Source organism: Ailuropoda melanoleuca, chromosome 12 (assembly GCF_002007445.2).
Source record: "Ailuropoda melanoleuca isolate Jingjing chromosome 12, ASM200744v2, whole genome shotgun sequence".
In the NCBI taxonomy this organism is placed as follows: domain Eukaryota; kingdom Metazoa; phylum Chordata; class Mammalia; order Carnivora; family Ursidae; genus Ailuropoda; species Ailuropoda melanoleuca.
Window position 1 is genome coordinate 5,748,638 of NC_048229.1, and position 15,068 is coordinate 5,763,705.

General features: G+C 49.5%; 1 protein-coding gene across 4 annotated transcripts in view; it reads left to right on the forward strand.

Moving 5' to 3' along the window:
* The first annotated feature begins 6 nt into the window (after positions 1 to 6).
* The window catches only part of RILPL1 (Rab interacting lysosomal protein like 1), a 42,113-nt gene continuing 27,051 nt past the window's right edge, over positions 7 to 15,068 (forward strand). For all 4 annotated transcript variants that reach the window (XM_019800873.2, XM_002913098.4, XM_019800884.2 and 1 more), the window contains exons 1-2: positions 7 to 480; positions 7,539 to 7,689. In XM_019800873.2, coding sequence (XP_019656432.2) covers positions 172 to 480; positions 7,539 to 7,689 — 460 coding nt within the window. In that variant the 5' untranslated portion in view covers positions 7 to 171. The remainder of the gene's footprint in view (positions 481 to 7,538; positions 7,690 to 15,068) is intronic.

Consider the following 15,068-nt stretch of genomic DNA (forward strand, 5'->3'; position numbering starts at 1 on the left):
TCGCCCATGCGGACGCCGGCCGGCCGCCCGGTGCGCCCTCGTCCGAGGGCCAGCTGAGCGCGGACAGCCGGCGGCGGCGCGAGGTGGGCCCGGCCCGGCGCTGCCCTCGACAGCGGCAAGTTTGGGAGTTGCACTAGTTTGCGGGGTGCGGGAGAGGCCGGGCGGGGGGCCATGGAGGAGGACAGGGGGTCGTCGCTGGCGGCCGAGTCGGCGCTGGAGAAGAACGTGGCGGAGCTGACCGTCATGGACGTGTACGACATCGCGTCGCTCGTGGGCCACGAGTTCGAGCGGGTCATCGACCAGCACGGCTGCGAGGCCATCGCGCGCCTCATGCCCAAGGTCGTGCGTGTTCTGGAGATCCTGGAGGTGCTGGTCAGCCGCCACCACGTCGCTCCTGAGCTGGACGAGCTGCGCCTGGAGCTGGACCGGCTGCGCCTGGAGAGGATGGACCGCATTGAGAAGGAGCGCAAGCACCAGAAGGTGGGCAGCGAGCGGCCCCAGTCTGCCCATCCGGGGAATGAGGCCGCTGGAACCTAAGGGCCCTTCAGCATCGGGCAACTGGAGGTGCACACTCTGTGTATGCAGGGACTAGATGAGAAGGGACCCGAATGGATGAAAGAGGGAGGGAGGGAGGCCCCCGGCCCTTTTTTGTCCAGGCAGCGCCACCTGGCATATACCACTTCAGAGATTAAGGGCAGTTCTTTGGAGTCAGGTCTGAGTTCCAGTCCCACCTTTACCATTTATTAGCTGTGTGACCTTGGTTAAGTTACTCAATCTCTCAGTGCTTTATTTCCTCACATGTCAAATAGTGATAGTAAGACCCACCTTATAAGAATTGTCATATATCTAAAGTGCTTAGATAATATTATTTTCCAGAAGTGAAGTAAGCCCTCTGCTCTTCAGTGTTACCCAAGAAGACATTAAGCCCCTTCTCACCCCAAAACCCCCGAGCAAAGGGGATATGACCTCCAGCCACAGACCTTATTGACCCCCCCAATCTCTGGGTTTCTATTTGCAAATTGTTTCCCAGGGTTTCTTCTAGTTTATTAACCTGAGGTGCTTTCCTCTCCTTGGTTTTATCTTTAATCTTCACAGAACTCTGTGAGCAGGAACTATCTTCATTTTTACCAACGAAGAAAATTGGCGGGNGGGGGGGGGGGGGGGGGGGCGGGGAGATTTGTCCCAAGTTAGTGCTGAGAAAAATCCCAGCCCCAGTGGAGGTAAGTCTAGTGCTTCTTTCCTGATTTGGGGGACAGACATGGATTGGGGCAAGTTAAAGCTAAGCCTCTGCCCTATGAACAAGAGTCCCTCCGAGCACAGGAATCAGGGCCTCCCTACTGGGCAGGGAGTCTAGACAAGGTGCCTGGGGAAAAGGAAGTGGGAGATGTGTGGTTTCCTGCCCCAACCTCAGCCCAAGGAAGATTCTGTCAGACCCTTTGGACAGAGAATAGGAGGAAACGCCTTTCCTTGGAGGAATCAGGGTGCCTGAGTGGGCTCTGGCTTGCTGTGTGGCCTCAGGAAATACACTTGGCCTCTCTGAACCTCCCTGGCAGGCCATAACCTATTGTTTGTCAAGGAAAATAGCCCCTGAAGCGGCTGTGTCTTAACCTGGGGGCAGAGCTGTGAGTGGTTAAGGGCACTAGTGTTTGCGATGTTTGACAGTGTTTGTCCTCACAGGTCCCTGTGCCCTGAGGTCAGGAAGGAAACTCAAGCTCCCAAGTGTTAGGCAACATTTCCAAGATCACACTGAGAGCTTGAAAATGCCCCAGGCTTGCAATTAATGTCAAGTTCCCCGGAGCAGGGACTTTGGAGCTAGATGGCCTGGTTTCAAACACTGCCACTGTGTGATCTTAGGCAAGTCACCTCGCTTCTCTGTGCCTCAGTTTCCTCAGCTGTAAAATGGGGATGGTAATAGCACACATCTCATGGAGTTGTGGTGGAAAGGGTTGGTTAACTTATATAAAGTGTTTGGGACAGAGCCTGGCCCATTGTGAGGCCCTTACAAGCATTAACTGTTGTCTGTAGGCCTTGGGAGGCTTTCAGTGAGGTGTTCATAGACACCCTACCCCTATCTCTGGCACCCCTTCTCCTACCCCAGGCCCCCACCCCCATCTCTCTTAGAGAGTTGGGGGAAGGGATCTTTGAAATCCTCTCATGTGGCTGCCTCTTATTAACTGGGGCCAAGGGGCTTAGGCCAGGTCACTCAGAAGTCCTGGCACCTGGGTCCCCACCCTTGGTGTTAGAGTTCTGCAGCAGTTGGGCTGGGAGACACCCTTGGGAGCCATCGGAGGCCACTAGGCCTGGAGTCAGATGGAATTCCCAGCCAGCTGCACTTGTCACTTCTGGAACGCTATCAGCCAGGAAGTAAACCCCAGCGTGTTCAGAGCCAGGCCTTGTTTGTAAACACTGAGGATGAGCTCTCATAATCAGAGGACAAAACCCTTTTCCCATCCCAGCCTTGGTCCCCTTTTCTCTGTATTCTTAGGATCAAGAGAGACTCATCTGATTTTTTTTTCTTGTAGTCTCAAAGGCTCTTCATGGCGTTATTTCCACAAAAATCTTCTGAGCATGTCCTTGGTCTTATCATTTTGTCTGTTCATTCCTCCTTCCTTCCTCTGGCTCCCCCCCTCCTTCCCTCACTCTCTCTCTCTCAGCACACATGTCTCCAGTAAAGCATGCACCCTGTCTTCCAGCAACCCCTCCCCCAAGCACACCCCCAGACTCAGTCAGTTCCACTCATCACACAGACTCAGACCACAGTTTTAACATGTTCTTTCTGGTTACTCAGTCTGCAACCCCATTGATGGGCCATGGCATGCAGGGTGCCTTCCTAGGTGACATGGGCAGGGCAGAGACAAGGGAAGCTGGATCCTCATCTCAGAGAAGACAGGAAAAATACAAATAGGCTTAGAAAGTGAAGGCTGTGCAGATACAGTTGTCTATAACGTTAACAGTCTATTTTGTTCATTTACTCATTCAACACACGTATTTATTGAGCACCTACTGTATACCAGGCGCTGTTCTGGGCACTGGGGAGACAGTGGTGACCACAACAGATGAGGTTTTTGCCCTCATGGGCCTGACTTACTTTCTTTCTTTCTTTCTTTTTTTTTTTTTAAGATTTTATTTATTCATTTGACAGAGAGAGAGACAGCCAGCAAGAGAGGGAACACAAGCAGGGGGAATGGGAGAGGAAGAAGCAGGCTCCCTGATGGGCTCGATCCCAGGACCCTGGGATCACGCTCCGAGCCAAAGGCAGATGCTTAATGACCCCAGGGCAGTATGCACCCCCCAGGCGCCCCATCATGGGCCTGACTTTCTATCTTTTTCTTTTCTTTTTTTTTTTTTTTAAGATCTTATTTATTTATTTGACAGAGAGAGACAGCCAGCGAGAGAGGGAACACAAGCAGGGGAGTGGGAGAGGAAGAAGCAGGCTCCCAGCGGAGAAGCCTGATGTGGGGCTCAATCCCAGAACGAATCACGCCCTGAGCCGAAGGCAAACACTTAACAACTGAGCTACCCAGGTACCCCTGGGCCTGACATTCTAGTGCAGTGCTGTCCCATAGAAAAATTATGTGGCTTGGGGCGCCTGGGTGGTGCAGTCGTTAAACATCTGCCTTCGGCTCAGGGCGTGATCCCGGCATTATGGGATTGAGCCCCACATCAGGCTCTTCCGTTGTGAGCCTGCTTCTTCCTCTCCCACTCCCCCTGTTTGTGTTCCCTCTCTCACTGGCTGTCTCTGTCAAATAAATAAATAAATAAATAAATCTTTAAAAAAAAAAAAAGAAAAAGAAAAATTATGTGGCTTGTCCCATTAATAAAAAGACACAGACGAGGTTAATTTTAATAACATATATCAAACCCCATCTATGCAAAATATTATTTCCACGTGTAATCAACATAAAAAATTATTTCTTATTGAGATCTGGTTGATACATAGCATGCTACTAGTTCTAGGTGTACAGCATCATGATTTGATATTTGTGTATATTGTGAAGTGATCACCACAGTAAATTTAGTTAACGTCCTTCACTACACATAGTTACCCAAAAAATTATTAAACAGATATTTTGCATTTTTTTCCTATGTCTTTGAAATCTGGTGCCTATTTAACCTTTATTGCACCTGCCAGCTCAGCCCAGCCACATTTCAAGTGCTCAGCAGCCACGTGTGGCTTGTGGCTGCTCTGTTAGATGGTGCAATGCTAGTGTGAGGAGATAGGTATTTTTTTTTTAATTTTCAGCTTATGATAAGTGACATGAAGAAAATAAAACAGGGAGCTATGAAGGAGACTGGCCAGGATGGGGGTCTAATAGATGGGGCAGTCAGGAAGGCTTCCCTGAGGAGGTGACATCTGCGCTGAGATCTGAATCAAGTGTGGGTGCCCTCCACAGAAAGAGCTGGGGATGGGGCATTCTAGGCAGATGCCTCTGCAAGTGCAAAGGCCCTAAGGTAGGAATGGGCTTGGTGTGTTCAAGGACCACAATGAAGGGGGCACCTGTGTGGCTCTGTCGGTTAAGCATCTGCCTTCTGCTCAGGTCATGATCCCAGGGTCTTGGAATCGAGCCCTGCATCGGGCTCCCTGCTCAGCAAAGAGCCTGCTTCTCCCTCTCCCACTCCCGCTCCCCCTGCTTGTGCTCACTTGTTCTCTCTCTCTCTCTCTCTCTCTCAAATCAATAAATAAAATCTTTAAAAAAAAAAAAAAAGGAACACAAAGAAGGCCCATGTGGCTAGAACAGAGCGAGTAAGGAAGAGAAGTGGGAGGTAAGATTGGGGAGCTTCAGGGGTCTGATTATACTGGGCCTCGTAGGCCAGCATACGGAATGTGAAGACTGCAAAAGAAGTAATCAATCAGGGGTGACTTCCTGGAAGAGCCTTTTAGCTGGTATGGAGGCTAGATTAAATTCACTGTGGTCAGCTCAGAGGCAAGAACCACACCACCTCCCACCCCCTTTTAGGGGCAGGGGAAAGAACCCCTGAGGGTTAAAGTCTGTATTCATCTCCTACTGCTGTCGTAACAAGTTAGCACAGCTTACTGGCTCGAAGTGACAAATTTGTTACAATAATGCCGAGTAGTGTATTTATGGATTCTATCAATATGGATAATGCTGGGTAGAATTCTGGAGGTCAAAAATCACACATGGGTTTCACTGGGTTAAAATCAAGATGTCAGGAAATTCATTCCTTCTGGCAGCTCTAGGGGAAAATCCACTTCCTTGCCTTTTCCAGCTTCCGGAGGCCACCTGCACGCCTCGGGTTTTGGCCCTTTCCTCCATCCTCACAGCCGGCAGACTACCGTCTTCAAATCCCTAACTCTGACTTCTCCTTCTGTCACCACATCATCTGACCCCCCTTTCACTGATGAGGACCCTGGTGATTACACTGGGCCCACCTGGATAACCCAGGAGACTCTCCCCATCTCGGGGTCTTTAACAGAATCACACCTGCCAAGGTCCTTTGCCATGTAGGGTCACATGGCCACAGCTCGCAGGGAGTGGGAGGTGCGGTCAGTTACACTTGACCATTGCCCCCAGGGCCCTCTGTGCTCAGCCAGGTGGGAGCAGAGAGGAAGAGCGTGGGACAGCCTGCCTCTGCTTCCAGGCCGCACCTGCCCTTGGGAAGGCCACATGCCCACTCCATCATTCCGCCCTCTGGTCCTGTCCTTCACCTCGCCTGGTGACCTTGAACCAGCTGTGCGCATACTTAGTTATTACCTCTCATTTCCCCGCTGCGACAGGCTTCCTGACAAAGGAGATGGGGATTTAGGAATGTATTTAAAAGATGAACGGAGGCCGTGTTTATCCGGCCACCTAGGCCAGCTTGTGACAGGCTGTGGGAGGAGTAGAAACCAGCAAACACATCTTGAGCATTTTCTGGGTGCTGGGCACTATTCCAGACATTGACATAAGCCTCATGACAGCCCTCGGAGGTAGATATCACACTGTTTTCCACATTTCCAAGGCACCCAGAGATTGAATAACTTCTCCTGGATCAGCTAGTAAGTGGCAGAGACAGGATTCAAACTTGGGTCAACAGGCTCCAATATCTTTGCTTTTTAAACCAGCACTGTGTCCCCCAACGGCGATTGTGCTATGTTTAGTTACTGGTTTTACAAAAGACCCCCCCCTTTTTCTGGTAGCAGCTTTATTGACTATAATTCGCATACCATATAGTTCACCCATTTAAAGTGTCTAATTCAGTGGGTTTTCGTCTATTCAACAGAGTTGTGTAACTTCCACCAGAATCATTTTTATTTTTTTTTTTAAAGATTTTATTTATTTATTTGAGAGCGAGTGAGAGAGAGCACGAGCAGGGGGAGAAGGAGAAGCAGACTCCCTGCTCAGCGGAGCTCGATCCCGGGACCCTGGGATCATGACCTGAGCTGAAGGCAGATGCTTCACCAACTGAGCAACCCAGGCGCCCCCTGAATCAATTTTAGACATTTTCATTACTTTGGAAAGAAGCCCCATGCCCAATGAGCAGTCACTCCTCATTCCCCACCAACACTCCAGCCCTAGACAAGCGCCCGTCTGCTTTCTGTGTCTGTGGATTTACCCGTTCTGGGTGTGTCCCATCAGTGGGGTCATACACGGTGTGGCCTGACTCCTTTCACTGGGCATCGTGTTTTCACAGCTGATCCATGTTGTTCATCAGCTGATGGACCTCTGGGTGGTTTCTGCATGTTGGCTCTTGTGTATAAGGCTGCTGTGAACATTCACATGCAGATTTTTGTGTGGATACTGTGTTTTTGTTTCTCTTGGGCAGATCCTTGGATTGGACTTGCTGGTCATGTGGTAACTGTTTAACTTTTTAAGGGGTTGCCAGACGGTTTCCCATGGTGGCTGTACCATTGTACACACTCACCACTAAGGCCTGAGGGTTCCAACTTGTTCATATCCTCGTCAGTATTCTGTCTGTTTCTTTGATTACAGCCGTCCACAAAATGATTTCAATAGACTGATCTTAGTCCTCGCATCAGCCCTGTGAGTCTTTATATTATGGCTCCCCCGCTAGGGGAAACTGAGGCTCAGAGTTGTAAAGTGAATTGGTTGCCCAAGACCCCTTGAAGAGATGCCAGTATCAGACATACAAGAGTACTGGGGGCAGGTGGCATCCCCAGGGTCTTTGCAGCCTCTTTCTCCCTTGGGGACAGTGGGTCCTGACTCAGGGTCTGTCCACCGATCAGGGCTGTGACCTCCCCAGAGCGGCTGGGAGTGTTGGGGCCCCATGGTGCAGGGCTGCTCATCGCGCGCTCTCTCTGTCTAGATAGTTACAAGGTACAGTTGCAGCTCTTGAGGCCGTTCTAACCTGGTCGGGTCCTGAAGCACAAATGCAGGCCTTGCCCGGATGAGGGGCACCTCCTATTTCTTGCAAAATTGCTGCATGGACTAGTGCTGGCCCTGTTCTCGGTGCGCCCACCCTCTTGGGGACAGGAACACCCCCAAAGCCCAGGCAGGCCCGAGCCATTCCCGAGGGTCGGGGGGTGAGGCGGCTGCCCTGGGCAGGCTGTGACCCCCTCCGGCCCATCACCTTCACAGGAGCTGGAGCTGGTGGAGGACGTGTGGCGGGGGGAGGCACAGGACCTCCTTTCTCAGATTGCCCAGCTGCAGGAGGAGAACAAGCAGCTGATGACCAACCTCTCGCACAAAGATTCCAGCTTCTCCGAGGAGGAGTTCCAGAAGCACGAAGGTAAGGGAAGGTCAGGAGAAGGCTGCTCCCGCGGTGACTATCGGCACGGGGGGTACACAGTGGACAAGACAGGGCCCTGGCCCTTGTGAAGCTTAGGTTCTAGCGTGGAGGGGCTAGACAATGGGTAGTAAACAAGTAGATGGCACGGTTCCAGATGGTGACCAGTGCTCTGGAAAAACCCGAACTGGGGGATATGATGGAGGTGGTTTGGTGGGGGGCTTCATTAGATACAGTGATCAAGGAAGACCTCTCTGACAAGGTGACATGTGAGCCCTAATGAAGTGATGGAGTGAGCCATGCATGTATCTTGGGAGGGAAGCAAGTTCAAAGGCCCTGGGGCATGAGTTTTATAGGAAGCCAGGAAGGCCAGTGTAACAGAAGATGATCGAGGCCAAAGGTGGTTAAAGATGAGGTCAGAAGGGTCAGCAGGGGTCAGATCACATACCGCTTAGAGACCAAGGTTTGGATTTTATCCTAAGTGTGCTGGAAAGAGATCTGGACTCCTGCCACGGGCATGCATTGAACAATGAGCAACCCAGGATAGTAAACCAGATCAGAATGGCACTGGAGCCCCCGAACTGTCATTCATCCTGCAAAGAGTTATCTAGAGCATTCTCTCCAGGCCCTCTGCTGGTTTTGGGGAAGGAAAGACAGACATGGGATTTGGTCTGGGCCCCGTGGGCTGCATCAACTCTGTTGTCCCCCACAGCTGCCTTCCCAATCAGAAGCTACCCGTTGCCCTGGGAATCTGAGACCTCTCTCTTCTGTTTGAAGAAACTCCCTGGGGGTTCCACACAAGCCCCCTCCTCCCGCTGGATGGGGTGAGAGATGGGCTTGTATGGGGGCTGAAGTTCAGAACCATAGTTACACCTCTGTGAGACTAAAGTGGCACACTGATAAGGACTGTAGGGACCGAGAAAAGAGGAAATTTTGATCCAGGTGCTGGAATTCTGTTTTCCTTGGGTTTCCTTTGTTGACATGTGATCTGTGCAATGGATGCAAAAGTCTTAGTGGTTGTAAGCATTGCCTGCAGAGCCAGGCTGCCCAGGAGTGGATCCTAACCCAATACTTACCTCCTCCTAAGTGACCTTGATCAAGTCACTTGACCTTTGTGCGCCTAAGTTGCTCCCCAGGTAAAAATGGGAGAAATAACCGTATGTCACTCACAGGCTTGTGGTAAGGATTCGATGAATTAGTCTCTGCACGTGGCTTAGATAGTACCCGGTACACACACGCAGCAAGTGTTAGCCACTATTACTAAGGTTTTGGTTATCTAGTCCAGCCTCCTTATTGAACAGATGAGAAAAATGAGGCTGAGGGAGGCACAGTGGGGTGCCCAGGGTCACAAGCAAGTTAGCGGCGAAGTCAGGATTGGAATTCAGGTCGGCTGACATAAGCCCCCTGAAGGAAGGCTTGTTATCTCTCTGGGACCCCTTGATCTGGGACCACCAAATGGGCCACTGTGATAGTCAAGTGCCCAAGTGCTAATGATTCCAGACAGAACACTGCTCATTCATTGACCCTTTGTAAACGCATTTATCACTGAAGGGCCTGCTGTCTGCCCGGCGCTCTGGACTGCCAGGCTGGAGGATAGAGGCACATGCTAGGGCCTGAATCTCTCTGGACTGCCGGGCTGGAGGCTAGAGGCACATGCTAGGCCCGAATCTCCCTTCCACGATGGCAGAAGAGCTTGGCTAAGGAAAACTATTTTCTACTTACTAACACTCTGATACCAACTGTGTGGGGTTTTTCTCCCCCGACACCAACCAGTTTTCCAACTCTCCAGCCACCAATAATTTAATTCAGTTATGACACCGTCCGCCCCGGAGTTAACATCAGACTCCACAGGTTAAGGGATCAGTCCGATGAGACTGTCCTGACTTCAGGTGTCAGTTCTCAGGTCACGGGTCCCCAGGATACTCGCTTCTGTCTAACTTACCTACAAAGTCAGAGGTTCCCACAATCCCCCTCTAGCTCCCCCTCCCCCCACAGCAACAAGCTCAATACTTTCTGGAATGGCTCATAAAACTCAGAGAAACACTATTACTGGCTTAGAAAGGATACAAAGGATATTATAAAGAATACAGATGAACAGCCAGATGAAGAAAGGTACATAGGGTGAAGTCTCTGGAAGGGTTTCAAGCTCAGAAATTTTTGTTGCAGTGGAGTTGGCGTGCAGCACCCTTTGTGCACATGGACGTAGTTATTCATCAGCCTGGAAGCTCTCTGAACCCCAGAGACTGATGGAGGTTCCATTATGTAGGCACGGATGATTAAATCATTGGCCGTTGGTGATTAGCTCCACCTCCAGCCCCTTCCCCGCTCCCCAGAGGTGAAGGGTTAGGGCTGAACGTTCTAATCCTCTAATCACTAATCACGTGGTTGGTTCCTCCGGCAACCAGACCCCAAGCTGAAGCTCTCTAGGGGGACCACCACGAGTCCTCTCATTATCATAAACTCAGATACGGTGGAAAAGGGCTTGTTATGACAACAAAAGACACTCCTCTCACGTCTATTAGGATATCACAAGAGTTTTAGGAACTCTGTGCCAAGAACGGAGGTCAAGGACCAAAACATATATACTATATATATTCAATTCATATATATCATTATATATATTCAATTATATTTTTCTTTTTTTTTTTTTTAGGTAAAGACTTAATTTTTATTCCACAAACAGGAAATATAGAAGAAGATTTAAAAGAGGTAGAAAGTGGTTATTTGAATGTAGATTTGGGGATGTACTTTTTTTTTTATAATAATTTTTTATTATGTTAGTCACCACACAGTACATCCTTAGTTTTTGATGTAGTGTCCATGATTCATTGTTTGCGTATAACACCCAGCGCTCCATGCAATTATATTACATTATTGTATACAAATATATGTATTTCTTATTATATTGCAGTATTGGAATGGCATAACGTACATAGTCCCTTGAATGAAGGCAAAAAACAGAACAAGTATAACAAAGCAGAAAAGGAGTAGATTGTAGGATGGGAGATTTAAACCAGTTATACTGGAGGTTATATTAGATGTAAATGGACTAAAAGTTCTAGATAAAGACTTTCAAAAAAGATTTTAAAAATTCAACCACTTGTTGTTTCTAAGAGACCTCTCTCGTAAAAGGTGAAAGTAAAAGGCTGAGAAAAGATGTACTGTGCAAACATTTATATGAATCTAAGACAAAATAGACTTTAAGGCCAGGGTCACTCTGTAATGGTAAAAAGTTCAGTTCATCAGGAAAATATGATTTGCAATTTCCGTGCACCTAATAATTTAGCCTCAAAGTTTATAAAGCAAAAGTGAAGAGAAACATGTCCAGAGTAGGCAAATCTATGGACAGAGAGTAGATTAGTGGGTGCCAGGGGCTGGAACAAGGTCAGGAAGGAGGAGCGATGGCAAATGGGTATGAGGTTTCTTTTGGGGGGTGATGAGAACATAGTGGTGACGGTTCCACAACTTCGTGAACATATGAAAAACCCCCGAACTGTACACTTTAAATGTAATTTAAAAAGTGGACAGAAATAAAAAGAAAAACACATCCACAAACCCAGTAAATATCTAGAATGGGACCAGTGGATTACTAAAGCCATGTCCATGTGTGAGGGGAGGAGAGGCCAGCCCCAGCCCCACAGCTCCTGGCCAGTGAGCCCAGGCAGACGCAAGGCAGACAGACAACCTGGAGGGATGAACTTTCTCCAGCAGGTGGACGTAAGCAGATGAGAATAGTTGCACACACGGAACACCTGCCCGGGGGCCCCAGAACTAGATGCAGGTAGAGGCGAAATTTGAGTTTCTTCCCTCAAAACAATGGCACACAGCTGGAAAGCTGAGTAGCAGAAAAAGTGCTTGGTCGTGTTGGTTAACACTCCCTGTCAGGGAGACCTTGAGCCTGCACAGTTCCACAGCTGCAGCCCCAGTGTCCAGCCTCAAGACTTGAGGACACAGATGGCGGTTTTTCCAATGTTTTACTTTCTAGAAAAAAAAATAATGAGAAATAATTTTTCAAAGTAAAAAAAAAAAATGCATTCATGTTATTATTTATTTATTTTTCTTAGACAATGCAAAAGTGTTTATGGTGAAAAACTTGGTCTCCCTTCCACTCCTGATTCCTGTTCCCAAGCAGTCTGCCTAGAGGCTGCCCTGGAAACCCCTTACTCTCTTTCTGCAGATTTTCTGTGCACGTTCAAATGTACATATTTACACAAATGCAGAAGGAGAATATCCTTTTTCGCCTCCTCACAAATGGTAACATAGTCTAGACTGTTCGGCACCTTGGTTGTTGGGTGTCTTGTTTTTGTTTTCCTTTTTTAAGATATTTTTATTTTGGAATAATTTTAGATTTACAGAAAAGTTGCAAAGATAGTAGAGTTCCCACAATGCCCCTCACAGTATCCCCTAATAGTGACATCTCACACTGCCACGGTCATGGGTCACAACCGAGGAACCCACATTGGCATGTTACTATTAACCAAGCCACAGACTTTATCTGGATTTCACCAGATTTTAGGTGAATGTCCTTTTTCGTTCCAGGATCCAGTCCAGGATGCCACATGGGATACACAGCACACCTTGATTTTTTTCACTTATTATATCTTGCAGAATTTCCCTATCCATATAGATCTGTTTCTTTCTTTTAAGAACAGTAAGGCAGGGCTCAGTGGCTCAGTCAGTTAAGTGTCCAACTTTTGATTTCAGCTCAGGTCATGATCTCAGGGTCCTGGGATCAGGCCACATCAGGCTCCGCACTGGCGTGGAGTCGGCTTAATATTCTCTTTCTTTCCCTCTGCCCCTTCCTCCACTCATGTGTGCCCTCTCTCTAAATAACACATTAATTAATTAAAAAAAAAAAACAACATGAAGGGAGTAGGGCATAGGAGTTAAGACCATGAACTCAGAGGCCAGATTTCCTGAGTCCGAATCTGAGTTCCACCAGATTGCACCTGGGGCCAGATTAATGACCTTTACATAGATCGATTTCCTCATTTGTAAAATGTGAATATTATTATGAGGATTAAATGAGTTAATACATGTCAAGTGCTTAGCCCTCAGTAAGCACTAGATGAACATTTGCTGTTACTTGTTTTATAACAGCTTCACAGAGATGTCGGTTTGCCCACTTAGAGTCTACCATTCGGTGGCTTTTAGGAGATTATCAGAGTTGTGCAGCCATCCCCACAATTTTAGAACGTTTTTGTCACCTTCAAAAGAGACACCATACCCTTTAACTACCACTGCCCAATCCCTCCCACTTCCATCCCTCCCCCAGCCACAGGCAACCTCTGATCTACTCTCTGCCTCCGGAGATTTGGAATCGACTAACGTGGTCTTCCATGTCTGGCGTCTCTCACCGAGCGTGGTGTCCTCATGGCGCATCCGCATTGTAGCCGGTGTCAGTGGTTCATTCCTTTTTGTGGCCGAACCATAGCCCATTGTGAGGACAGGCCACGTTTTTTGTTTATCCACTCATCTGTCAGTGGACACTTGGCTTGTTTCCAGCGTTTGGCCATTGTGAATAGTGATGGTACGAACATTCCAAGTTCTTGTGCAGATGAGTGTTTTCGGTGCTTTGGGGTGTAGCCCTGGGAGTGGACTTGCTGGGTGGTATGGGAACTACGTTGAACTTATCGAAGAAGCCACAGCCATCTTTCTGTGTGGGACACTTCTGCAGGGCACCGTGAGGCCCCTGAGGGTGACTGGAGAACTCCCTTGCCAGCCCCAGTGCCAGCACAGAGGCCCCAGGGGCCGCAGGCCGTGGCCCTGAACGCCCAGGGCCGCTCCGCTGCCCATCATGGGGCTCTGTGCGTGCAGCCTATTCCATGCGGGAGAGCTCTGCCTCAGCTCTCCAGAGCCCTGCTGGCTTACCATGCAACAGCCCACATGGGCACCATCTGAGACACACTTAATTGGCATCTCGCGTGGGTCCGGCACCCAAAGGGTTAGCTCGGGGAGGCCTGGGCTTTCCAGTCAGCACCAGCCCCCACCCGAGTGGAGAGACCGGGCAGATGCCAGGCATGCCTTTCATGGTTATTTTTATTTTGCATGGGAAACCATGGGAACACAGCAAGGACAAGGCATTTCTTCCACCTGCGAGAGGAACAGACATTGGGCAGAGGGGTCCCTTTGGGGAGGTGGAACCCGCGAAGTTAGACTGTGTGCCAGGCACCACCGTGAGCCGTGTGGCAAGGCCTGGGGGCTGACTGCAGATATAGGGGCGCCGTTGTGAGGCGTGGGGTGAGTGGGCCGGGAGAACCTATTTAGGGGAGCCGACCCCGTGTGCAACAGTGATTAACAGGCCAATATGGGGCCCGGGGCACTGCGCTCAGAGCCTCCTCAACAGTCTGCTGTCTCCCGCTCCCTTCAAGTGTCCAGATTAAAAAGCACATCCCTGTCCCTTGTTTTCGAAAATCCGTCTTGTCAGCTGGAGGGCAGCGAGAAGCACTACTGGTTAGCGCTCATGGAGATGAATTACCGGGATTGAAGCCATTGGACTGGGGAGATGGAGGCGTAGGGAAACGCTCAAGGGTCTGGAAACAATCCTCGGGCTCCGGACAAACAACTCTATCACTGGGAGAGGAGGAAGACTGACGCCATAGCTGCTTTCTGAAGGGAAGCCTAGAACTGAAAAATATGAGGCAATGTGTTCTTAGAGACTGCTGGATGAGCAGCCCTTTGTAAGGAGAACGTGCAGTGGAGTGAGGCGCACCTGAGTTCAAGTCCCAGCTCCACCTGGAGAAGGGGACCGACCGGTCCCATCCTCCGGTTCCTCACCTGTGACATGGGAGCAGCAACTCTGGACTCCCAGGATTGTCGAGAAAACAGTACATACAACATCAGACTCACAGCTGTCCAGTACGAGATGTCCCTGAGCGCAATGATGTTGATTTTGTCCTACCAGTCGAACCGTACATGGAAGCCAGGAGTGACTGGTGTGAATTTTAGCTCGGTAAAAATCTGGCTGTGCTCCCTCACTGGGCCTTTCTCCATAAGCTGGCTGGATTAGTTCCTTGGGCTACTGTAACAAAGCAACCCAAAGTGGGGGGCTTAAAGCCACAGAAATGTGCTCGCTCACAGATCTGGAGGCCAGAAGTCCAAAATCAAGGTGTCCGCAGGGCTGTGCTCCATCCAAAGTCTCTAGGGGAGGACCCTGCCCTGCCTCATTCAGCTGCTGGTGGCAGCCAGGGTTCCTTGGCTTATGGCTGTGTCCCTCCAGCCTCGCCACTGTCACAGTGTCGTGTGGCCTCCTCTGTGTCTGTTCTGAAGCTCCCTCTCCTTCCTCTTACGAGGACACCAGTATTAGGATTGAGGGCCCAGCCTCATGCAGTGTGACCCCATCTTAACTGCAGAGACCCTATTTTCACACAAGATCCCATTCT